At 45.3% G+C, this 27,084-nt stretch overlaps 1 protein-coding gene across 6 annotated transcripts in view; it reads left to right on the forward strand.

Moving 5' to 3' along the window:
- The window catches only part of ATP9B (ATPase phospholipid transporting 9B (putative)), a 211,259-nt gene that overhangs the window by 101,978 nt on the left and 82,197 nt on the right, over positions 1 to 27,084 (forward strand). For all 6 annotated transcript variants that reach the window (XM_038771100.1, XM_038771101.1, XM_038771103.1 and 3 more), the window contains 2 exons: positions 11,821 to 11,896; positions 21,311 to 21,387. In XM_038771100.1, the coding sequence (XP_038627028.1) occupies positions 11,821 to 11,896; positions 21,311 to 21,387 (153 nt within the window). The remainder of the gene's footprint in view (positions 1 to 11,820; positions 11,897 to 21,310; positions 21,388 to 27,084) is intronic.

The following is a 27,084-nucleotide window of genomic DNA, read 5'->3' on the forward strand; positions in this document are numbered from 1 at the left end:
GGTGGGGGTTTTTTGTCACAGAAACCTTTTTTCTTTTTTTTTTTAAATTTCTGAAGGGTTTGAGAACTGCCCTTAGAATCTGGTTAGGCGATTAGCTGAAGAGCCCCTCTCCTCCATTCCCAGTTTGCAGGTCTCAGCACATGAGTTGGTCCTTGGATATGACCTGGAATTCTGCCTGTGCTTTAAGAATCAGAGCGAGCATCGCCTCATGTCCTGGAAGCTCTGTCCGATTCTGCAGAGGGCTAGGGTGAGGTGATTGGGGGGTATAAGCAGCATGGCATAGTGGATAGAACACAAGCTTGGGAGTCAGAAGGTCATGGGTTCTAATCCCGGCTCTGCTGCTTGTCTGTTTTTTGACCTTGGGCAAGTCACTTCACTTCTTTGGACCCCAGTTCCCTCATCTGTAAAATGGGGATTAAGACTTGCGGGACAGGGACTGTCCAACCCGATTTGCTCGTATCCACCCCAGCACTTAGTACAGTGCCTGGCACATAGTAAGCACTTAACACATACCATAATTATTATTATTCTTATTAGAAGGGCCGACACCACTTCCCAGCACCTTTCACTTCCCTGGGACATTCAAGCGAGCCGCTTCATTTGTTGTCTTTCCCAGTGGCGCCCTTGTGAACTAGGGAGAAGCTGTGTGATTGTGGGCCACCCGGTGCGTTGATTCCTTTCTTTTGGGTCACTCCTTGGTCCTGAAAGCATTTTGCTGGACACAACCAGGATGACCACATCCTCCCGGTATGTGTTGCCCAGTAATCAGGGTCACCAGGTTCTTAGTACCAACCAGACACTGGCTGGGTTGCAGTTGAAAAAGATTTAGGGGTCAGGGTCGGGATTGGAACGAAGCAGCTCTAGAGCACTGTCATCTGGTGCCTGGATTTATTAACAGGAGTAGAGTGGAAGAGCTGGCAAGCAGACCTCTCTATTCTAGATTTTCTTGGCACCTGAATTGTGGGAAGGCTGTGGGAAATCCAAACCAGTCTACTGCACAGTGATAAAATACTCTTTCAAAGGGAAGGGGATGGAAAAGGCAAGCCTAAGCAGGCTTCTGTCTTTTAAGTCAGTGACGGCGACCAGCCTTGCTCCGCCACCATAGAGCACTGAACCAGAGAAAACCAACTGCAACGGCAATTCGAGGTTCTCTGGTAGGATCTAAGAAGTTGGGTTTTTGTTCTTGTTTTTTGGTTTTGTGGGGTTTTTTTGCTAAGGGCGATGAAATCTAAGACAGGCTCCTCAGTCTGGTGGTGGACTCTCTGGCTCCAGTGGTCTTTAGGGACAAAATTAAGAACCACCTGTTCTGGTAGGTGAATCAGTGGTGTTTTGGGGGGGCCTTAGTCATTCTCTTGGCCTGGCGGCAGGGGACTGGTTGAGATGGCTTCTGAGCTCCTTGACTTGCTTCTGACTTTAATTTATCATAAAACTTCTTTCAACAACTCACTTCCTAGATTGATCGGGGCAGTCAGGGGAGAGCACTCCCACTGATAATTTCAGCGCCGTGTCAGACTATGGAAAGTGTCCCTAAATATTTGGTGCCACTGGCTAACACTGATCAGACGGTCTCCTGGAAAAATTAGTGGACACAACCACTTCACAAGGACAAATAATCCAACTAGAAAAGGCACTTAGTACAGAGCATTGCCCGCAATGGACGCTCAGTGCAGTCCAATAGCCTATAAACAGGACAAGGTCAGAATCGTGTTCTTGGATTTTCTTTTGTATGTGATTCAGGTCCGCTCCCTTCCACATCAGTAACGGTGAACCTTCCTATCAGTATTATTGATTTTTCCAATGTGAAAAACATTCTTTTCATGCCTAATAGTATCTGAAAGAATTGAAAGTGCTGATTGGTCATTTTGGGGGGAAATGATTTTTCTCATGATAAACGGTCTTATGACTTCATTCCAAGATGAGTTTCCATGGAGTTCTATTGAACAACCCCGTCCTTTTTACACTTTGCTATTTTAAAAAATATTGCTTAATTCGTAATGAATGGGATCCAGCGGGGTCATGCCCTACACTCTGAGCCTGAGGTGCCCATGTGGAGACCTTGTAGGGGGAGCAGGTGCCCCTGGGGGGCAAGTGAAGGCGGGTGTATTATAATAATAATAATAATAATAATAATAATGCTAAGGGTATTTAAGTGCTTACTATTTGTCAAGCACTGTTCTAAGCGCTCGGGGAGATAGAAGCTAATCAATCAATCAATCAATCGTATTTATTGAGCGCTTACTGTGTGCAGAGCACTGTACTAAGGGCTTGGGAAGTACAAGTTGGCAACATATAGGGACAGTCCCTACCCAACAGTGGGCTCACAGTCTAGAAGGGGGAGACAGAGAACATAACCAAACATATTAACAAAATAAAATAAATAGAATAGATAGGTACAAGTAAAATAGAGTAATCAATCAATCAATCGTATTCATTGAGCGCTTACTGTGTGCAGAGCACTGTACTAAGTGATTGGGAAGTACAAGTTGGCAACATAGACAGTCCCTACCCAACAGTGGGCTCACAGTCTAGAAGGGAGACAGAGAACAAAACCAAACATATTAACAAAATAAAATAAATAGAATAGATAGGTCCAAGTAAAATAGAGTAATCAATCAATCGTATTTATTGAGTGCTTACTGTGTGCAGAGCACTGCACTAAGCGCTTGGGAAGTACAAGCTGGCAACACAGAAACAGTCCCTACCCAACAGTGGGCTCACAGTCTAGAAGGGGGAGACAGAGAACAAAACCAAACATATCAACAAAATAAAATAAATAGAATAGATAGGTACAAGTAAAATAAATAGAGTAATAAATACGATGTAATGGCTACAGAACGCACCTGGGAGTCAGAAGGTCATGGGTTCTAATCCCAGCTCGGTCCCAAGCTAATCAGGTTGGACACAGTCCATTTCCCACACAGGGCTCACAGCGTTAATCCCCATTTTACAGATGAGGTGACTGAGGCACAGAGAAGTGAAGTGACCTTCCCAGGGTCACACAGCCGACAGGTGGTGGAGTCGGGATTAGAACCCAGGTCCTTCTGACTCCCAGGCCAGAACTCCATCCGTTAAGGTGGACGGCCTCCCGGGGGAGATGGCTGGGGGGAGAGCTTTTTGGCTGTGAGCCCAATGTTGGGTAGGGACTGTCTCTATATGTTGCCAACTTGTACTTCCCAAGTGCTTAGTACAGTGCTCTGCACACAGTAAGCGCTCAATAAATACGATTGACGATGAGGGCCCGGTGCTCCTCGAGGTGGAGCCGGGGTATGGGGTAAAGAGCTATAGTCTGGCCCCTGACCGGATGTGCAGCTCAGGCACTGCTGCTGTCCATGGGGTGTCCACAGGGGTCATCCGGGTGGTCATCCTCACCAGGTTACACCACCTGGGGAAGTTGGACGGTGCCACCTCCCCTCCACCAGCCCGGGTAGTGACCCATCGTGCCTCCACACTGCCCACGGGAAGCTGGACACCACACCCAGTGACAAGAGGCCACCCGGTCAAGAGCCGCCCGGCAGCTCCGCATCTCCAAGCCCAGGGCCGCCCAGCCCTTCCTGCGGCCACCCAGCTCTCCTCGGGCGCCTTGCATCATCATCATCATCATCATCAATCGTATTTATTGAGCGCTTACTATGTGCAGAGCACTGTACTAAGCTCTTGGGAAGTACAAATTGGCAACATATAGAGACAGTGCCTACCCAACAGTGGGCTCACAGTCTAAAAGGGGGCGACAGAGAACAAAACCAAACATACTAACAAAATAAAATAAATAGAATAGATATGTACAAGTAAAATAAAAATAAATAAATAGGGTAATAAATATGTACAAACATATATACATATATACAGGTGCTGTGGGGAAGGGAAGGAGGTAAGATGGGGGGATGGAGAGGGGGGCGAGGGGGAGAGGAAGGAAGGGGCTCAGTCTGGGAAGGCCTCCTGGAAGAGGTGAGCTCTCAGCAGGGCTTTGAAGGGAGGAAGAGAGCTAGCTTAAGTGCCTGCACTTTAACTTTGCACTTCTCGTTTCCTCCTAGACCGTTTCTCGTCAATGGGCATCAATATGAGATTCAGTATGTACTGTTCATTGGAAAGTGGGGGGGTGAATGTGATTTTTTTTTAATTTTGGAAAGCACCACAAAGTACACCACCCCTCTAGTCTGTAAATTCGTCTTCTAGACTGTAAGCTCGTTGTGGGCAGGGAATGTGTCTGTTTATTGTTACATTGTACTCTCCCAAGCACTTAGTACCGTGCTGTACACACAGCGCTCAGTAAATAAGATTGACTGACTGACTGCGGTTCGCCCAGCTATTCATTCACCCCTCCCTCAGCACCACAGCACTTATGTACAGATCCGCAATGTATTTATTCGTATCAGTGTCTGCCTCCACCCTAGACGGTAAGCTCATCAGAGACAGGGAACACATCTGCTAATTCTGTTGTATTCTCCCAAGCACTTAGTCCAGTGCTCTACACATAGTGAGTGCTCAATAAATACAGTCAATCGACTGAACGTCCATCTCCTCATCCAGACTCCAGCTCAGGAGCAAATGCCTTTTTAAGTGGGCCGATTTAGGAGAGTTTGAGGTTTCTCCCATTGTACATTTGAAAGACTAGTTCAGTGATGAATTACCTGAGAGATTGAAATTGGTTTAAAAAAAAAGCTACCCAATTATGTATTCACATAGCACAGCTGTCATGGTCTCTTGAGTAAATAATCCATGTTTCACCAAACTGCTTAATTACATATTTACCCTCAGAAGCTGAACTTTTCTGCTGTTGTATCTTAAACGGGGTTGTTGGCTTTTCCAACTCAAATTTTGAGTTGTTTCACAAAGTAGAGTTGCCTGGGATATGGGCCACTCCATATAGAATCTTTGCATTTATGAGTTTAGGTGGCTGGGTTTGTTTTTCCCAAGTACTAGCCGTAGGTGCCCAGTTGGTTTATCTTGGTGCCCATAGCGAATGTATTGGGTCAAAACCAAATTTTAAATTAATTTATCCCTCTCCTAAAATAGTGATGTTCTTAAATGATTCTATGAAATCTATTTGAGAATGAACGGTATTTTTTTCCATAAAAACCTGTAAATATGTTTGACATTACTTCAGTAAAATCCTCTCTTTCCCACTTATGGGGAGCTGCGAACAAGGTCTTGTTCACTCTGACGACTCCTACCTCTCGAGGAAGATAATCACAAACGCAGATGCTCTGTGGCCAGGGGACCGTAAAATCACTGGGGGCTACTAACTATTGTTCGCTCCCAAATGCTTGGTGTGGATGCTCAGTAAATGCTATTGCTATTGATGGGTTGATTGATTGGGACAAGAAGAATCCCCAAGAGAATGGAGTGGTAGAGACTGGCTCCCTGTGAAATGGTCATTTGGTGAGGTAACAAGAAAAACATTTCAGTGACGGGCACAGTCGTCTCCTGTGACACACAAAATCCCGAGTAGGATTTGACTTGGCCCAGAAAGGAGTGGAAAAGTCCTTAAAGTACAGAATCTGCCCAGTTTGGCTGGAACATTGCCGAAAGTACTTGCTGTGGGTATACATTTATTTGAAAACCAATTGAGTGCATCTGGGTATGTTAAAGCTTTTGTGTCTGCTTTATCAATCAATCAGTAGTATTTATTGAACACTTACTTTGTGCAGAGCACTCTCCTAAGCACTTGGTCAAGTACTTTACTGTCTCCCTTGGGGCCTTGGCAATGGAAACCCCCTATTTCACCTGGTTTTCAGTGGCTTCCAATCCCAATTCATATATGTGTGTGTGTGTATGTGTGCGCACAGAGCGAGAGAGGGTTGGTTTACACTCTACTTCCATGCCTGCTACCCCTTCATCCTAAAACTGCCACTGGGCCCAGCACTGGCTCCCTCCCAGCGCTTAGTACAGTGCCTGGCACATAGTAAGCACTCAACAAATCCCATAGTTGTCATTCTTATTTAAACTAATCCAGCATTAGATCTATTTATGAAACCTCCAAAGACTAATCTGATTGTAAGCCAGAAAAATTAGTCAATCAGGAGGTGATGAGATTCCATTTTCAGACTTAGTTATGCTTCCATCTTGTTCTGTCCATCGTGCATTACCCTAAGATTTCACCCTTAATTTCCCATCATTTGGGATCAAAGCACAATTAACTTTTAGCCGTTCCTTAAAAAGGAGGAAGAACACAAGCAGATAAAATGCGGACCAGATGATTCTGCAAAGTCAGTCAAATATTTTAAAGCTGATTTGGTTAAATATGCCAATTTCTTCTTGGCCATTAGTGGGGATGCCAGCCTGAAAACCATCAGGTCTGGGTTTAAGTCCCCTCCCCTGCCCTAGATATTCTGCAATCTTGTGCAAACTGCTGGATCAGTTGTACTGCTTCCTTATCGCTTCCATGTATATATTATATATAAATATATAATAGTATCTGCCACTTTTCCTCCCTGGGGGGTTTTTATGGTGATATTGGATAATGCCTGCTAGCTTTCCTTTCCTGTACAAGATTGTGATCCCTTTAAGAGCCAGCTGGAACCATGTTTGTCTCTTTTCTGTCTGTTTCTGTTTGTCTTTTTTCTTTTAGACTGTGAGCCCACTGTTGGGTAGGGACTGTCTCTATATGTTGCCAACTTGTACTTCCCAAGCGCTTAGTACAGTGCTCTGCACACAGTAAGCGCTCAATAAATACGATGGATTGATTGATTGATTTTCTTCAAACTGATGTTTCTGCTCTTTTCCGTGTAGGGCAACAGTGTGCAGTTTTGAGTTCCCTTCTGGTCACCATTGCACTTAGAATTGCACCCGTCATTCACCCCTCCCTCAGCACCACAGCACTTATGTACAGATCCGTAATGTATTTATTCGCATCACTGTCTGTCTCCACCCTAGACGGTAAGCTCATCGGGGGCAGGGAACACATCTGCTAATTCTGTTGTATTCTCCCAATCAATCAATCAGTCAATCAATCGTATTTATTAAGCACTTACAGTGTGCAGAGCACCATACTAAGCACTTAGGAAGTACAAAGCACTCCCAAGCACTTAGTCCGGTGCTACACATAATAAGTGCTCAATAAATGCAATCGATCGACTGAACGTCCATCTCCTCATCCAGACTGTAAGCTTGTTCATTCATTCATTCAATCGTATTTATTGAGCGCCTACTGTGTGCAGAGCACTATACTAAGCGCTTGGAAAGTACAATTCAGCAACAGATAGAGACAGTCCCTACCCAACAAAGGCCTCACAATCTAGAAGGGGGAGACAGACAACAAAACCAAACAAGTAGACAGGCCCTCACTGTGGGCAGGGAATGTGTCTGCCTACTCGTATTGCACTCTTATAAGTGCTTAGTACAGTGCTCTACACACAGTAAGTGTTCAGTAGATACCACTAGTTGATAGGTCTTTGATTTTGGAGGCGTTTTCATTATTGGGCTTTTTCACATTCTCTTTCCCAGAAGCTTCCCGAGAATGCAGTTACTGCATTGAGGAGAGTTCTACTGCCAACTATCACGCCGTTTCCACTATTCAGGCCTTTCCGATAAATAACCCTCTTTTCAAAAAGCCAGTTGCCACTGTTTGCTAAGAAATGTAAATTATTGAGAAAACAGCTTGAAATTCTGATGTTTTTAATCCCCCGCCCAAAGCAAATGGTATCTTTTCAAGCATATTACATTGTAGCAGAAGGAAACTCAAAAGAGGAAGTTATTTAGTGATCATTTCTGTCCCATCTTCCAATCTTTATTTTGTTCTTTTGGAGGTTGGTAAAGACTCTTCTTTACCGTAATTTCTTGGTATTAGAAAAACGTTTCTTTTTTAAAGTCTGTCATCACTACTGCAGTGTTGGAAGAAAACTGCATAGAAGCTTGGTGTTTACCAGCCTGTAATTGTGTGTTGGAACTAGACTCGCCTGACTAAAATGGCCACAGAAGAATCCGAGGAGAGGCAGCGTGAATCTCTCAAACTAAGTAGCAGGGAATATTTTCATCTGGGTTCAGAAAATACCAGGAGAGAAGAGGTGGAATTTCCTCCTGCCCCGACCCAGTTGGGGGCTTGCACAGTACCCTTTGACACCGTGACAGCGGGTGGAAATTACGTGGCCAAAAATGGCATCGTGGTGGTGTGGCGTGGGCCTCTTTGCTTTTTTTAAAAAAAATGGCATTTATTAAGCGCTTACTATGTGCAAAGCACTGTTCTAAACGCTGGGGAGGTGACAAGGTGATCAGGTTGTCCCCCGGGGGGCTCACAGTCTTCATCCCCATTTTTTACAGATGAGGGAGCTGAGGGTCTTCATCCCCATTTTTTACAGATGAGGGAGCTGAGGCCCAGAGAAGTTAAGTGACTTGCCCAAAGTCACACAGCTGACAGTTGGCAGAGCCGGAATTTGAACTCATGAACTCTGACTCCAAAGCCTGGGCTCTTTCCACTGAGCCACGCTGCTTCCCCACCCTACCCTTCATGGGCCTTGGCCACAGGCATTGTTTGGTAGTTTTTTCTTGTTTTGGCTTTTTATGGCTTTTGTTAATTGCTGTTAATTGTCAGCGCTGTTAATTGCTTTGATCGTGTCACCCTCATGCTGTACTTCTCCTCCTCAAATGGTCTCACGATCACCACCGTTGTGGTACTAGTCTAGCAAGGACGTGGAGAGGTGTGAGAACCCTGGGACTTAGCTGCTAGTCAATCAATCAACCAATTGTATTTATTGAGCGCTTACTTGTGTGCAGAGCACTGTACTAAGCGCTTGGGAAGTACAAGTCGGCAACACATAGAGACAGTCCCTACCCAACAGCGGGCTCACAATCTAGAAGGGAGAGACAGAGAACAAAACCAAACATACTAACAAAATAAAATAAATAGAATAGATATGTACAAGTAAGATAAATAAATAAATAAGTAGAGTGCTTATAGACTTAATTCAATCAATCAATCAATCAATCAGTCATATTTGTTGAGCGCTTACTGTGTGCAGAGCACTATACTAAGCGCTTGGGAAGCACAAGTCGGCAACACATAGAGACAGTCCCTACCCAACAGCGGGCTCACAGTCTAAAAGGGGGAGACAGAGAACAAAACCAAACATACTAACAAAATAAAATAAATAGAATAGATATGTACAAGTAAGATAAATAAATAAATAGAGTGCTTATAGACTTAATTCAATCAATCAATCAATCAATCATATTAATTGAGCGCTTACTGTGTGCAGAGCACTGTACTAAGCGCTTGGGAAGTCCAAGTTGGCAACATATAGAGACAGTCCCTACCCAACAGTGGGCTCACAGTCTAAAAGGGGGAGACAGAGAACAAAACCAAACATACTAACAAAGTAAAATAAATAGAAGAGATACGTACAAGTAAGATAAATAAATAAATAAATAGAGTAATAAATATGTACAAACATATATACATATATAGTCTGCCCCTTGGAGCAGGAAGTGTGTCTACCAACTCTTGTACTCTCCCAATGCTCTATGCACAATAAGTGTTCAATATATACCATGGATGATGATACCAAAATAGCTGGTGACTGGGTAAACTGTTATACCGACAGTCATGGGATGGGCCAATCCTCTGAGACCGGAGTGGGGCAGGAGATGGGGATGATTTATCTAAAGCCGTAGTGGGCCTGTGGACGAGGGTAGCCATGAGACAAGCCCACTTGGCCAAGGCTCAGGGGAAGAAGCCTCCTTTCCTCTTTGCTCCCGTTCTGTCAATTAATCAGCCATATTTATTGAGCACTTACTGTGTGCAGATCATCGTACTTGTTAGCTGTGTGACTTTGGGCAAGTCACTTAACTTCCCTGGGCCTCCGTTAACTCATCTGTAAAATGGGGATGAAGACTGTGAGCCCCCCGCGGGACAACCTGATCACCTTGTAACCTCCCCAGCGCTTAGAACAGTGCTTTGCACATAGTAAGCACTTAATAAATGATATTATTATTATTATTGTACTAGGCACTTGGGAGAGTAGAATATAAGAGTTGGCAGACACGTTTCCTTCCCCGAACGAGCTTACATTCTAGACGGGGAGATAGACATTAATATCAAGAAATTACGGATATTTATGTAAGTGCTGTGGGGCTGAGGGAGGGGTGAATAAGGGGGACAAGTCCAAGTGCAAGGGTGACGCAGAAGGGAGTGGGAGAAGAGGAAATGAAGGCTTAGGGAAGAAAAATACGGATAACTTCATGGATGAGAAGGAAAGGTGGAAATCTACTCTTTCTTTCTCCAGGACTAGAGTCAGGGCCCTGGCGGAGGAGAAGGAACGGGGGGGTGCAGGAATCATTCCAGTAGCAAATGAGGGAGGGGGAAGGGGAAGAGTCTGCTGCTCATCACCCTCCCCACTTTCCTCTCCCTGTGTTCCCCGCCCCAACCAGGAGTGCCAATAATTTGACTGCACTGAAAGTGCCCTGGCTTCTGTGGAATTCAGTATACTGAAAAACAAACAAATAAACAAACAGACAAACAAAAGAAAACCTGGTCATCGTGAAGTTGTGAAATGTGATTCTCCTTTAAAGTGTGGCTATTAATAGGGTGCTTGGCAGCTCATGGAAAAGCAAGGATGAGTTGCAGTTAGGGAATTTTTTTTTTGATAGAGACAAATGCTGTAAATTAGTCTTGGCACTATGTGTCCTTGCCTACCACTGTCTTTTGAAAATGCTGCAATGGCCAGCTTTACCATCAGAACTGTAGTGGTATTTGGGTAAAGTTCCATTTTCTGGAGCAATTGAAAAGGAGTGGGAAAGCCATAGGACAAGTCTGAGTCTGAAGTATGTTACCCTGGCAAAAAATGGCAAGGGAAGGGAATAAACAGAAGTGGTAGAGAGAATGAATTCTAAAACTGTCACGGACTATGTGTTTACCAGCTCCATGTCCGTTCTAAGAGCTCAGAATCCCCAAATGTGTCAAAATTGTCTATTCACATAAGCAAGCGAGCTGATATTCATTGTCATATTTATTGAGTGCTTACTGTGTGCAGAGCACCATACTAAGCACTTGGGAAGTACAAGTTGGATATCTTCATTCTACATCAGGAAAGCCTGTAAGGAATATGAGCCCATGAATTCCAGTGGGTTTCAGTAGCCAAGAAACTCTCCAGGTATTTAGCATTTCTGTTCCTGTGACCCTGCCCTTCTGGTGTGCTCGCTCTTGCGTTTTCTCTCTCTCTCTCTCTCTCTCTCTCTCCCTCTCCCTCCATCCCTCTGTCTCTCTCTCTGTCTCATGTTCTCTGTCCGACTCCTAATTTCGTCTGGAGGTAAAAGTGTTTCTTGTATTTATCGTCGTTGGATAATATAAGGAAGGCTGTCCTTTTCCAAAGAGCAATTAAAAAGAATAATTTCAGTCCTAAAAAACTCTGCGTCTTCTCGCATTCCCCAGGTAATTGAGGCAGGCGGGCCTTGCACTTGGTGATGTGAAGATGTGACCTTGAAGATGTCCACATTTGCAGAAATACGGCATTTACAAATAAGGCACTCGTAAATAATGTATAAACCGGCAATTGCTATATTTTTTTCAGAGTGCATCTCGTATCTTAATTCACCTTACAAAGCCCTTTTATGTGCTGAGTGTCTTATAAGAAGGGCTTTTAGCCGGGAACGTCTCTCTAGCCACTGTCTAAGATTGGTTCATTTTTAATGTCACATTTTAGTTCCTTAACTGCTTTTGTCTCCCCCCTGGGGGCTCGGCCGTGGCAGGTGACCCCAGCCACAGGCCCGCAGTGTCCGTGGCGTCCTGGCCCCACTCCATCTGGTGGATCCGGCCGCCCCCGCCCAGAAGTCGTGAGCTCCACCAAAGCAGAAACCACTCAATGGGCACTGTTTGCTTTTTTTTAACAGGAAGACAGCGACCCACCCATCCATGAAAGTCTCAGCATAGAGAACACTCTTTGGGCCAGCACTGTCGTGGCGTCAGGTGAGAGAGAGCGTGCATGCTTTTGAAGCTCAAGGGGATTGTTTATCAGTGCTCCTCAGTCAGTCGTATTTACCGAGTGCTTACAGTTTGCGGAGCACTGTCCTAATTGCTTGGGAGCGTACACTGTAACAGTAAACAGACACATTCCCTGCCCACAAAGAGCTTACAGTCTAGACGGGAGGCTTGTCAGGGGGCTGAGGGATTGAGCATGGAAAGCTCACTGGGGCTTCCTCACTCTCCCAAGCACATTGTACTTCTGGTTATGTTCTCTGACCCACCTTCTGGGGAAACTGGGGCTCTGGTCTCTCTCTCTGTCTCTCTCTTTTTTCAAACACACACACACACACACACACACACACTTGTGCACTCTGCTCTGTCACAGCTTCTCTGTTTGCACACCAATGGGGTCACTGACTCTGGCGGGCTCCAGTGTCCCTGTTGACCACCCAGGGCACCCACAAGAGACACTCTGCTGTAGTGAGGCAGCATGTTTGGTGAGGGCCAAGGCTGACCAGCTGCCTGCTCCAGTCTGGCCCCGGCATGGTTTGAGGATGAACAGACCGCCTTTCGAACACGGGTTCGAGTGCTGTCAATGTGGAGCAATTCAGGTGGAGGCTGCGCTTCCGTCAGGTCAGGTGACAGTGCCGTGGGGATGCCAAAAGCATTGTTGCATTCGTGGGGGGTGATCACCATCCCTGTTAAAGGGGAGGTCTTTTTGAGATTAGAAGAGCCACCAGCATGGATGGAGCACGGGTGGAAGGTCTGGGGCCTCAGCCCCTGAACGGGGCTTTCAGGCCAAGTTCAGGCCCTTGTCCAATCAGCCCAACCCCAGGTTGGACAGGGAGCACACAGACATGCTTGGGATGTTCCCAACATACTTCCTGCCGTGGCTATTTTTCCCCAAGGCTCCTCTTTCTGGAAGTGTGCTGCACCTGGAACAGCAGCCCGAGGGGGCCCCACTCCCCACCCTTGGCTCCTGACCACCCCCTTGCCCATGGGCGGGTAGCACTCAATGAGAAGACAAGTCTTGTGCCTTGTCGATCAATCAGTGGCAGATTTTGAGTGCTTATGGCATGCAGAGCACTGTGCTGAGCACTTGGGAGAGTACCCTGAAACAGAGTTGGTAGACACATATCCTGCCCCAGAAGACCTTACACTCTAGAGGGGGAGACAGACATTAATATGAATCAACAAATGACTGATGTGTTCTTCAGTGCTGTTGAGCTGAGGGTGGGGTGAGTAAAGGGCAGAAATCCAAGTTCCAGGGTAAGGGAGTAGGGAAAATTAGGGCTTAGTTGGAGAAGGCCTCTTGGAGGAGATGTGATTTTAGTAAGACTTGGAAGGTGGGGAGATTAATGGTCTGTCTGAATTGAAGGGGAAGGGAGTTCCAAGCCAGGTGGAAGAGGTGGGCAAGGGGTTGGCAGTGAGATAGACAAGATTGAGGTACAGTGAGTAGGTTAGTGTTAGCGGAGCCAAGTGAGCTGGGTAGTAATAAGAGTAATAAGCGCTTAGTACAGTGCTCTGCATACAGTAAGCGCTCAGTAAATACGATTAATAATAAGAGAGCAGCAAGGTAGGCTAGGAGGGGGCAAAATGATTGAGTACTTTGAAGCCCATGGTAAGGAGTTTCAGTTAACGCGGAGGTGGCTGGGCAACCAACTGTTGGAGGTTCTTGAGGAGTGGGTAAGCATGGCTTCCTGGCAGCAGAGTGAAGTATGAACTGGAGTTGGGTGAGAAAGGAAGCAGGGAGGTCAGTAAGAAGGCTGATGCAGTAGTCAAGGTGGGATATGATGAGTGCTTGAATCGATGTAGTAGCACTTCGGATGGAGAGGAAAGGGCAGATTTTGAGCGATGTCGCGAAGGTAGACTTGACAGGATTTGTTGACCTTAAATATGTGGGTTGAGTGAGAGATGAGTCAAGAATAATCAGTCAGTCATACTTATTGAGTACTTACTCTGTGCAGAGCACTGCACCGAGTGCTTGGGAGAGGGCAGTACAACAGAATTAGCAGACATATTCCCAGCTCATAATGAGTTTACCATCCAGAGGGAATCTTGGAATAATGCCAAGATTAAATGCTTGTGAGACAGGGATGATGGTGACTGGGAAAGTTGCAGGGAGGAAGTGTGGAGACAGGATTTAGGTGGAAAGATGAAGAGTTTTGGCTTTCCATGCCATTTTTTTCTTTGCAAGTAATGCTGTCTGAACTTTGAGATGCAGAATGGATTTTATAGCAAGGTGTCTATGGCATTCCAAGTAATCTGGAAGTGAGCTGTTCTGTATTCACCAGAACCTGTACATATAAGCCTAGCTCTGCCCCTGCAGGCCTTGTGGACTTAACCTCTCTTGGGCCCCAAGTTTTCCCATCTGCAAAGAGAGGGGGAGTTGGGATAGTTACCCTTCTATACCCCACAGGATTGGACCGAAGTCCAAGGTAGAGAATATGAAAGTGCATCGGGATGCGAAGACACAGTGCAAATTGAAAGTATCGTTATAACTGACAATGATCATTCTAGTACAATCCTCTGTGAAAAACATTTCTAATGAACTTTCCTCCATCCTTTGGGCCTTAACTTCTCTCACTGTGGTCTAATAAACCTCTCTAAAGTCGTATCCGGTCCCAAAGGTCCTAATGGACATGAGCTTTCTGGATGAGGTTGCCTCTTATCTCCCTTTCGTGGAGTCCTTTACACCCTTACATTAGCCTTCAGTTAGTGATCCCCAACGCTATTGATTTGTGGTCTCACTCCTCTCAAACTGTCAGGGCAGCAGCAACAAGAGCCGAAGTTTTTCGAGGTCTTCCCCACCAAATTCCCCGGGGAACATGCCCCCGTCCTGACCTTGACCCTTGGGGTAATCTTGGCAAGGACCGGGGCACACCCGAGCTAGACAGAGAGGCCCTGATTGTCATCAGAATCATTTCCACCCCACCACGATTTCTTAGCCACGATGCTCCAAAACATGCGATCTTTAGCTGAGCCTCACGTCCTTTTCTGAAAGGCTTGGGAAGCAGCGTGGCCTAATGGAGAGAGCTCAAGCCTGGGCGTCAGAGGTCCTGGTTTCTAATTTTGGCTTTGCCACTTTACCTGCCTTGTGACCATGGGCAGGTCACTTAAATTATCTGGGTCTCAGTCCCCTCTTCGGCAACATGGGGATTCAATACCTGTTCTCCCTGTTACATAGACTGTGATCTCCATGTGGGACATGGACTGTGTCCAACCTGTATCTACCCCAGCACTTAGTACAGTGGCTGGCACATAGTAAACGCTTAACAAGTAGCATTTTTTTTAAAAGCCAAAACACGTCCAAGCGCCGCAAACACCAAACATCCTAGATCAAGGAGGGACAAGCTTTCTGCATGCATGATGAGGCCAGGTTCCAGGGTCCCACATTGTCCTGATGCATGTGAACCCCTCCTCATTTCTCCTGGAACGCTAACGTGGCGTTTTTGCACTAAGGAAAACTTGCACTGTGGTCCTTGATGCTTCCCACACTATACCCCTGCCTGCATGCAGTGGCTAAGCCCAGGCAGACAAACGTCATCAGACCACGTGCCCTCGTTCTCCGATTGCGTTGTAGCTAAATTCATTCATTCATTCATTCAGTCGTATTTATTGAACGCTTACTGCTCTGTTCTAAGCACTTGGGAAGTCCAAGTTGGCATCATATAGAGACGGTCCCTACCCAACAGCGGGCTCACAGTCACGTATTACAGATATACACTAGGGCAGAACCAAGTAAAAGTAGTGTGAATTCACATATTTATGATCAACTTTACTGCAGACAGTGGCAGTGTAGCCAACTCTTCATATGTTGTTGTTTTGGTTTTTTTTAATGGTACTGTGTGCCAGTCAAGCACTTGGGTAGGTATAAGCTAGTCAGGTTGGACACAGTCCCTGTCCCACATGGGGCTCACAGTCTTAATGAGGGAACTGAAGGACAGAAAAGTTAAGTGATTTTGCCCAAGGTCGCACGCATAGCAGACAAGTGGCAGAGAGGGGATTAGAACTCAGGTCCTTCTGACTCGCAGGCCTGGGCTCTATTCACTAGGCCATGCTGATTCTCCGCCAAGCTGCCAAAAGACGCAGCTGTGGGAGATGAGAGAGAAAGAAGATCAAAGAAGCATCAAAGCCAAGACTTTTAATAAAGATCCAGCTTTGATAGCAACTAAGTAGCATTTCTTTGAAAGTGTGCATTTTCTAATCTTTCACCTCTCCTTAGGTTTTCAGCCCGAGCGTAGTTGAGCACAAAGTGGCCTTTTGATTTTCTGTTGTGTGACCTGGGCTATTTACCATCGTAATGTTGGCTTCGGATGAAGGGTTGGCGCTTAGAGAAGCAGCGTGGCTCAGTGGAAAGAGTCAGGCTTTGGAGTCAGAGGTCATGGGTTCAAATCCCAGCTCTGCCACTTGTCAGCTGTGTGACTATGGGCAAGTCACTTCACTTCTCTGGGCCTCAGTTACCTCATCTGTAAAATGGGGATTAAGACTGTGAGCCCCCCACGGGACAACCTGATCACCTTGTAACCTCCCCGGTGCTTAGAATAGTGCTTTGCATATAGTATGCACTTAATAAATGTCATTATTATTATTATTAATGTTGTGCTTCTGGAATGCCCTGGGGACCTTCCTGAAATGAAAATGTCTATTGAAACAAACCTCCTCCTTAGTTAAAAATAACTGAAAGTTCCTCACATTCTTTCTCCCTGGCGGAGAAAACTCAAGAGTTTCCAGTGAGAGAGAAGGTAATTTGCCTCTTGAAACTGATAATAGAATTACGAAGTATTGAAGTAGATTTTCTTTGTGGGAGACACTTTTCTCTCCTGGAATATTTTCATTGAGCCTTATTGTGCTATTATTATTATTTGCTGTGTTTATTAAGTGCTTATTATGTTCCAAGCAGTGTGTTAGGCTCTGAGGTAAAGACAAGATAATCACATAGGTAACAGGCTCTTTCCTATATAGGGCTCACAATCTAAGGGTTAGCCAAGTATCAGAATTTGTTTTTTAAATCTCTGATAGCAAAAGACAGTTTAAAACTGCTTTCTCTTAAGGATCTGCCTCTTCCCATTCCATCCCATGATGATTTATGGCCTAGTGGAAAGAGCACGGGCTTGGGAGTTGGTGGATCTAGATTTTAATACCAGCTCTGCTACTTGCCTGCCGTGTGGCCTTGGACAAGTCACTTAACTTCTCTGTGCCTCAGTTTCTGCATTTGTAAAATGGAGATTCAGTACCTATTTCCCCTGCTACTTAGACTGTGAGTCCAGTGTGGGACAGGGACTTTGTCCAACCCTATTATCTTGTACCTACCCCAAGCCTTTGTAGAGTTTTTGGCACGTAGTAAGTGCTTGAGAAATCAATTACAATTTTTATTATTGTTATTATTCCCCCAAGAGCCAGTTAACCTCTTTCCCACTTTTTCTTCCAACCTATTTCACCCACCTTGGCAGGGTCACGGTAATTTGTAATATTTCTGCTGATAGCAGATTCTGCCCTGGGTCCGTCCTCTTTGCCGAGAAGCCGTTATTGTGGTAATCAATAGTATTTATTTAGCGCTTACTGTGTGCAAAGCACTGTACTAACTGCTTGGGAAGTACAAGTACAAGTAGAGAAGCAGTGTGGCTCAATGGAAAGAGCCCGGGCTTTGGAGTCAGAGGTCATGGATTCAAACCCCTGCTCCACCAATTGTCAGCTGTGTGACTTTGGGCAAGTCACTTCACTTCTCTGAGCCTCAGTTACCTCATCTGTAAAATGGGGGATTAAGACTGTGAGCCCCCCGTGGGATGAACTGATCACCTTGTAACCTCCCCAGCACTTAGAACAGTGCTTTGCGCATAGTAAGCACTTAACAAATGCCATTATTGCTATTATTATTATTATTATTATTATTATTATTATTATTATTATTATTATTATTATTATAAGTTGGCAACATATAGAGACGGTCCCTACCCAACAACAGGCCCGTGGTCATGTGCCAAGCACTGTTCTAAGTGCTGGGGTAGATACGAGGTAATCAGATTGTCCCACGTGGGACTCACAGTCAAATCCCCATTTTACAGATGGGGTAACTGAGGCACAGAGAAGTTAAGTGACTTTCCCAAGGTCACACATAAGACATCTATTTATTTTATTTTGTTTTGTTAGTATGTTTGGTTTTGTTCTCTGTCTCCCCCTTTTAGACTGTGAGCCCACTGTTGGGTAGGGACTGTCTCCATATGTTGCCAACTTGGACTTCCCAAGCGCTTAGTACAGTGCTCTGCACACAGTAAGTGCTCAATAAATACGATTGAATGAGTGAATGAATGAATGAATCAGACAAGTGTGGAGGTGGGATTAGAACCCATGTCCTCTGACTTCCAAGCCCATGCTCTTGTCACTAGGCCATGCTGCTTCTCAGAACAGTGCTTTGCACATAGTAAGCGCTTAATAAATGACATTAAAAAAAAGTAGTAGTTCTCTGGATCTAGGAAAAAAGGGTCAGGGTGTCAAGCCAAAACCTCATTGGGTCACGATATATAATAATAATAATAATAATAATGATGGCATTTATTAAGCGCTTACTATGTGCAAAGCACTGTTCTAAGCACTGAGGAGGTTACAAGGTGATCAGTTTGTCCCACGGGGGGCTCACAGTTTTAATCCCCATTTTTACAGATGAGTTAACTGAGGCACAGAGAAGTGAAGTGACTTGCCCAAAGTCACACAGCTGACAAGTGGCGGAGCCGGGATTTGAACCCATGACCTCTGACTCCAAAGCCCGGGCTCTTTCCACTGAGCCACGCTGCTTCTCAATCTGCAGTCTATCCCGAGGGTGGAGTCTCCTCCAGGAGCGACCCGCGGGCCCCCGGTCTGAAACCTCAGGACCAAGAACCCGCCCAGAAAAATTGGTTCTTGGTGGTTTGTTCAGTGCCCCAGACCATCACAGAGTTCATGCGTGCCCTTCATCCTTATCAGCCTGCCGCTGGCTGAACAGGGACTCGAACCCAGGCCTCCCATTCCCAGCTGTCGCTCCGTCCCCTGAACCAGCAGACAGCAAAGCTAGTCGAACGCTCGGAAGAAGAGATTTCAGGATTCGGATGAAATGGCTCTGCGGTTGTTGTTTGAGGCCTCCGTCTCTCCGGACCGTGATGAACCCCGACGACGAGGAGTTCCCGCTGCCTCCTCTCCTGTGCTCCCAGACAGCGGTGTCCAGCATGATTAATTATTGTTCATTCTTTTTCTAGGCTTGATGACTCTGGAAATGTTTAGAATGTATTTAAGTTTATAAGTGGCCTTGCTCTGCCATCCTGTTTATCTAATATTAATGGCACATTCATCTCTTGAATGAGGTAGACATAATAAATTGGTAAAATAAGAAGGGAATATTGATCAGATTCTGTATTTTTCTTCAAGGATAGGAAGGACTATTTTCAGCGCCCGTGACCTTTATACAAAAACGGCAGAGGGGATTAGAGTGGGGGAGACGAGAACGTTTGTCCTTTACATTTTGAGATATTTGTTTTTCTGGCGTTGAAAAATGGAGGGCGACCACCAAATGGAACGCCATAAAATAAGGGCACCGATGTGGGGAATTTAATATGTATAATACCGCCACACAGCAACCCACAGCCCCCGAGGAGGTAGGAAGCCTTTCTAATTAGCAACACTTTGGGTGACCACTTTCTCCCTGCTCCGATTCCGCCGCCGGAGCCAATGAGCTGGAACAGCGGCCAAGGGTGCAGGTAATGGTCACTGGGTTATGTGGTCGTTACCAGATCTCTCCCCTCCTTCCCCTCGTTCTCTCCCCGCCCTTTCATTCTGGGCCGTCTCCCATCTTTTCATTCCAGCTGGTTCTAGATTGGAATCACGACAGGAAAGCCACCGGCCAGTTGTGAGTGCCCCTTGGTCTTGATGAGCTACCGTAGCATTTGCGTTCAGGCCTGAACGTTCCCCTGCCCGCCGTTCACGGGGGCCCTCGGAGAGGAAGACCACCAGTGTTCCCAGGGTCGTGCTTTGTTTTCCGTTGGCAGCATGAGTCCTTTGAGCTGTCGGGCCCTGCCTAGCGTTTGACTTTGAAAGATTTCCTTTTTTTTTTTTTTTCAAAAAAAAGAAAAGAAAAATCCTAAAACCGGCACAACCTATCATTTATCTTCTAGGTACCAGTATTTTGATGTAGTGAAAAAGCAAGTGAGCTAGTCTGGTCCCCGCAAATACCCTCCCAACCATAGGTTCGTACTGACTGTGTCTCTGTATCACGTTGCAGTATACACAGAGAATAGGTATCCTACTCATACATGTACTATACTTAAACTCTACTAAACTAACCTGAAAGAATAGGTAAGTATTAATACGGTACGTTCAGGTAAAGAAAGATAACCACCTCTGCTTAGTAGACTGGGAAATTTCCCCCAAAACCAGTGGTTATAGCAGTGATCGTGGGCATCTGCACAGGGGGAACACTTGCTTCTGTTTCTTGTAGACATTTTGGCCTAATTTTTGCCATTTAGTTTTTTTTAGTTTTTCCATCCCAATGACATGGCCTCGTGGATAAATCCCGCACCCGGGAGCCAGAGGACCTGGGTTCTGATTCCGGCCGTGCCGCTTGCCTGCCGTGTGACTTTGGGCAAATCATTTCACTTCTTCTGTGCGTCAGTTTTCTCATCTGGAAAATGGGGATTCAGTACCTGTTCTCTCTGCTATTTAGTCTGTGAGCCCCATGAGAGACAAGGACAGTCTCCGACCTGATAAACATGTCTCTACCCCAGCGCCTAGAACAGTTCTTCACTCATAGTAAACACTTAAGTACCATTAGAAAAACGACTAATCTCACCTTCCCCACCGTATCTCCCCATTTTATTGAGTCACATATTCACTCGAATCCCCACTCCCTAAGCACTTAGGGACTCACCCCCAACTCTTTCCCACCTCCAGCTCTTATTTTCTTATTTTAAACTCTCTCATTTCCCTCCTCTGTAATTTATCGTAGAGTCTGTCTACCCCTCTAGTTTATAAGCTCCTTTAAGGCAGGCATCAGGTCTACTGAGTTTGTTGTACTCTCCTCAGCACTTCATAAAATACTCTGACAGAATAAGGGCTCAATAAGTACTATCGATCGATTGATCGAAATATTCATTTTCGCAGAGTTAAAAGCTAACTTCTATTTTAAGGGACTTCTGGGAAAGGATATCATTCCGGTGATGTCTTTGAATTATTCCCAGTCACATTCCCTATATTCCTCAAATAACCCCAATCAATATAGAAAGATCTAAAATAGAGGGGTGTCGGTAGCCCAGATGTTTAGATGTATTTATTGAGACTTCATCAACTTGGTAGCCTAAACTGTTGGGAGATAAATTAGTCACGAGACGAATTTGTTTGTCTGCTTGCTTGTGACAAAGACCCTCTTTGAAAATGCCTTCTTGTGTTTTTCAGGAACTGTGATAGGCGTTGTCATTTACACAGGTAAAGAAACCAGAAGCGTAATGAACACGTCCAATCCCAAAAACAAGGTAAGCTTGAGAGAAGGACAATTTTCAGGAATTTTTAAGGTAATTCACCCTTTTCACGCGGTTAAAATACGTGAAGCCAGGGCTAACGGTAAGGGTCCCAAGCATCAAAATTTGGGCTGTAAGTCTCATTCCAACCATTTGAAGAACCAGCCACTCAAATTTACCTTTCTGGATTTTTGTAAAGGATGGTCAGATTGGGGGCACAGCAGAATTGAAATGATCTGGAGATAAATTACCCTCATTCTTTATTCTCACTATTCCACGCTGACGGGTCAGCTCATTTTAGCTTTACACTGTAACTCTCCCCGAAGGCTGAGTGGGGCAACTTCCAAACTTAGGTGAATAGACACCAGAACACAGGAACTCAGCCCAGGACCAACGGACCCCTGAATTTATTTGCTTTCATCAGTCTCTTTGACTGCAGAGTTTCTTTCTTTATGTTCAGAGTTCTGTTATTCAAAGGCTCCTACTATTAATCGTTTTTACAACATTGCCCTTGATTCAGTGATGTTTCTGTTGGCATGGTGACCATCTCCTCAGAGCTATGGCCATTTCATTTCCAGGACAGAACCCCTAAACAAGGGACAGTAGTTGGACGGGATGTGGGTGGTGGGATGATCATACTGTGATGAATAGGAAAGCAAAATTTTAAAACCAGATCTAGGAAACCTCTGAATCATTCAAGCGTAAGTAGCACATCCAGCTGAAATGTTTTAGATTTAGGCTTTAATTGTTCATCACCGGTTCAAATGATTCAAAAGGTGACTTGTGGCCTCTTTTGCCAGAAATTTTCCCCTTTGTTTCTCCCGGATTGAAACACAAAGGAAAAATCTATACTTGTGCTTCTGTTTCCCGTTTTGAAAGTAGAGGACCCAAAATTAGGTTTCTCTGTGTGGATTTGAGGGGGTTTTTTATGGCATTTGTTAAGCACTTACTATGTGTTAAGTACTGTTCTGAACGTTGGGGTAGATATGTTAAGCCGGACACGGTCCCTGTCCCACATGGTTCCTCAGTGGAATTTGGGTTTTCCTGAACTAGTCCCAGTCCCACTTAGTGCAGAGATGTGCAACCAGCTTCCCAATGGGGGCTCCAAACATTCCAGGACAATTCACGGTGAAGAAGACGGTGGGAACGATGGTGTGGGGGCCCTGGCAGTGCTAGCCACTTGCTGGGGATTTTGGAAGGTGGGTGGAGTTTTGGACAAAGGCAGCCAAAGAGGTTGATGTCAGGGGCTGATGGGGTCAGTGACCAATGCAAAGGAGCCCACCCCATAGCATTCCTAGGCACGTGTGGATGATGAGGAAGATGATGATAACAATAACAATAATAATAAGATATTTGTTAAGTGCTTACTATGTGCTAAGCATAGGGATACAGGATAATCAGATCGGACATGTCCCCTTATCTCACATGAGGCTCTCGATCTAATGGAGAGGGAGAACTGGTATTTAATTTCCATTTTACAGATGAGGAAACTAAGGATGGCAACTTAGTTATGTAACTTATGTTACCAACTTGTACTTCCCGAGCGCTTAGTACAGTGCTCTGCACACAGTAAGCGCTCAATAAATACGATTGATGATGATGATGATGGGGAGCAAAGCATCTCTGCACTGCTCTCCATTCTCAAGCCATGTCCTTTGGAACAGGCCCCGTCTGGATAGGTGGAATGAGCCCAGTTTCGAGAAGGAAATGGGGAAAGAAGAAAAATTAAGAAGCAGCGTGCCCTAATGGATAGAGCTTGGGCCTGGAAGATAGAGGACCTGTATTCTTACCCTGGCTATGCCACTTGTCTGCTGTGTGACCTTTGCAAGTCACTTCACTTCTCCGTGACTGTTACGTCATCTGGAAGATGGGGATTAAGACTGTGTCCAACCTGGTTAGGTTGTGTCTATCCCAGTGCTTAGTACAGTGCCTGGTCCATAGTAAGTCCTTAACAAACACTATTTTCAAAAAGGAGTTGGGGGCAAGAAGGATGAAGAAGGAGGGCCATGGAGAAAGGGAGGATTGGGCAGAAGTAACGGAAGAAGCTAGCAATAGTTTCGGAACACTTTTCCACCTTCTCTTGCTTAAAGATTCAGTTTTGTTCTCCAACAAATTAGGATGATGGCATATTACTAAGTGCTGACCACTGTGCTAAGTTCTGGGGTTTATGCAAGATAATCACATTGGACATAGTTCCTCTTTCATGCAGGTCTAACAGACTAAGAGTAAGGGAGAACAGGAAATGTATCTCCATTTCTTGGATGAGGAAAATGACGCACTGGTGATTGAAAATTGAAACATTTAAGCACTTGCTGTGCAGAAAAATCCCTATAACTCTTTGTTTAAAGTGCAGAAAAATCCAGTGAGAGCAAAACCAGCTCTATGTCGTTCTGTTATGAAAAAAGAGAAAGCGTCGGCTTCTCTTTGTTTTGTAAAAGAGACCCTGAGCAGGTTTCATGACATTCTTTCTCTGGAATAGCTAACATTGCTGTAACCATGACCACTCAAGAATAATTCAGTAACAGTTTCTGCTAGCAATTTTCTTGGAAGTTGTCATGTGAAACGGTAGATGTGATGTTTGAATATGACCATCCCTCTCTGCTCTAACCGCCGAATTGAACCATAAGTGTGGGTGATATAACGGTCCCCTTTGGCACTAGAAGATCCAAGTCATAAATAGACATTTGGAAGGTCTATAGTCTCCCATCAAGTGAGGGAGATTTATGCATGCAAATCCCATTAAAGGTAATTGGAGCTGCCCATGGAATCCCCTTGTGTGTTGGTGCTAGGAGAGAATCTTAGATCCTGTCTCGGTGCGAGGCAGCTCCTTGAGAATTTCTATGCCTCTCTTATGCACGGCGTTTCCAAAGAGGTTCTGTGGTGGAGGGTTTGGGGTATCGGGCTGCTGCTTGGCCAGCAGGGCCTTGAAGAGTTATCAGCCCTCAATGGGCTGGAAACACTACAGTAACACTGCCAGCAGTCACCTGGAGATGACCCTAAGCCAAGGACAAGAATTACCAACTCTGCCGTACTGTAGCGCTAAATACAATATTTTGTGCACAGTAAGCACCCACTAAATACCCTCGATCGAGTGACTGAAATGTAGCAACCAGTCGGTGGTATTTATTGAGCAGTCATCGTGTGCGGAGCACTGCAGTAAGTGCATTGAGAGTGCACTATGACAAAGTTGGCAAACATGTTCCCTGCCCACAGTGGGCTTGCAGTCTAAATTTGATGTAAATAAATTATGATGCGTAAATAAGTACCTGAGGGCTGAGGGAGGGGTGAATAAAATGTGCAAATCCTAGTACAAGGGTGATGCAGAAGGGAGTGGGAGAAGAGGAAATTAGGGCTTAGTCAAGGATGGCCGCTTGAAATAGATGTGCCTTTCGTAAAGCTTTGAAGGTGAGGAGAGTGGTAGTCTGACGTTTAGGGATGGGGAGGGAGTTCCAGGCCAGAGGCAGGTTGTGGGTGAGGGGTCGATGGTGAGATAGGCACTCTCTGTGAGCCCACTGTTGGGTAGGGACTGTCTCTGTATGTTGCCAATTTGTACTTCCCAAGCGCTTAGTACAGTGCTCTGCACATAGTAAGCGCTCAATAAATACGATTGATGATGATGGTGATAGGCAAGATTGTGGTCCAGTGAGTAGGTTGGCCTTGGAAGGGCAAAGCGTGCAGGCTGGTTTGTAGTTAGGGAGGTGAAGTAGGAGGGAGCAAGGTGATTGAGTGCTTTAAAGCCAGACTAGAGGAGGTACTGGGCCAGCACAGATGCTCGAGAGGTAGCTTTTTATAACTCTTTCCTGCATGTTCCCCTGGCACCCCCAATTTCTCAGTCCTCCCTTCTACCACTCTCTGGTCCTCTGGTTCTCTGACTACCGTGGAGTTCTCGACGAATACTGAGCTACCTAAGCCGGCGTCCCGTCCCCCATGCCTCCCCTGCCTTTCTGAAGGGCCACTTTCTCCCGTCTCGTCTTGCTGCCCCAGCAGCTGACTTCCTGCTGCCCCACCCCTGCCACGTTACGGGCATTTTTGCCGCCCGAATGGTAGGACCAAATAATCCAGGGAGCGGGACATCACCCCAGCTGTCCGTCTCAAAATCGGCCCCTCTCGTGATTCCTTTGAATTGGTGCTCTCCAAGCAGGGAAGAGGGGGTTGTCCCTGTTTATGCATTTATATTCATGTCTGTCTCTCCCCTCCAGAATGTAAGGTCATTCTGGGCAGGGAATGTGTCTACTTATTGTGTTGTAAGTGCTTAGTTCAGTGCTCTGCACACAGTAGTGCTCAATAAATACGATTGAGCGACTTACCGGCCCTCCGTGCAGAGCAGTGCACACCTTTATGATCGACTGTTGGGTAGGGACTGTCTCTGTATGTTGCCAGCTTGTACTTCCCAAGTGCTTAGTACAGTGCTCTGCACACAGTAAGCGCTCAATAAATATGATTGATTGATTGACTGGGGACAGAGTTCAGTTTACAGTTTTACAGTAAATGTGCGGGAGCAGCAGCAGGTGTGAAGCCCCTGCTGCCTTAGAGCTCTGTGGCGGGAGCTTTGGGGTGTGCTGCAATAGAATTGAACTTGGCCCCTGCCCTGGAAAAATTTGCAGTCCAATGGGGGAAGTGATCGAAGCCCACCGTAGATGTACAGTTTGCAGAAGAGCAAAAAACCCCGGGTGCAAACGATAAAGCCATGAGAAAGCCGTTAAACACAAAGGTACCCAATAGGAAAGTTCAAGAAAGAAGCCCGTCAGATGGGCAGGTGTGGGCGACAGAAGTCCTGAAAGTCCCAGAAAATGGCTGAAATGCCTTGTCCAACTTCAGAATCTCGGGCGTGCTCGCTGCGGCTACTCTCAACCGCGTTGGACCCAGTTGGAAATCCCGAGTACCCGTGAAAGGCATCGCGATGTGCCACTGGGCTGTGGTTTGTTGTTTTTGAAATGTCAAGTGCCCAGAAAGTTCTCATTCCGGAGCAATTACCTTTATGATGGGAATTTGAGAAAGTTGAAATGGTAATGGCTGCAAGCTTGACTTTAAAGACCGTTTCGCATAACCTAGTCTTAGACGTATTTAATGGGATGATACTTGATTACCTTAAAGTAAAAAAAAAAAAAATTCTCATAGAAGGTTGGGAAAAATCAATTGTGGCAGGCTGCCATTTTCACGCCATTCATAATAATAAGTTTCTCAGAGGAGGAACATCAGGGATGAAATGATAATACAAATTGCCCGAAGCAGTTATTGCACTCCCTTAGGTATATTGATTTGTGTTTCTAATAAAAAGATGCTTTCAAATGTCTCATTGACAAAGAGACAGGTGATATGTGCCATTATGTGAATGAGAATGGGCTCTTATTTTCTGAATCTGAAAAGGCATTTGCAAATAATAGAACAAAATAAAATCAGCCCTGATAGGGTTTGCACTTGCTGTGGGGAAAAAAATGAAGTCGGTTTGGGGAGAGAACCTTTTAAATCTTGAAGACCAAGTAGCTTATAATTTTTACAGTACTTAAATATGTTCTGTCCACCATTGCTAAAAACTTGTTCTTTGTGTGAAAATGTATATTTAAGGTTGGCCATCAGGCTTTTTTCTATAGCCATTTTGGAATGTGTATCACACCCTGTTGCTTTTAAATAATTTTTTGGAGTATGGTAATTTTTTTTTATTTAAATACTTGTTTAAAAATCTGTGCATGTATGGGTGTGTATGCATATGAG

Source organism: Tachyglossus aculeatus, chromosome X2, assembly GCF_015852505.1.
Source record: "Tachyglossus aculeatus isolate mTacAcu1 chromosome X2, mTacAcu1.pri, whole genome shotgun sequence".
Taxonomy (NCBI): Eukaryota; Metazoa; Chordata; class Mammalia; order Monotremata; family Tachyglossidae; genus Tachyglossus; species Tachyglossus aculeatus.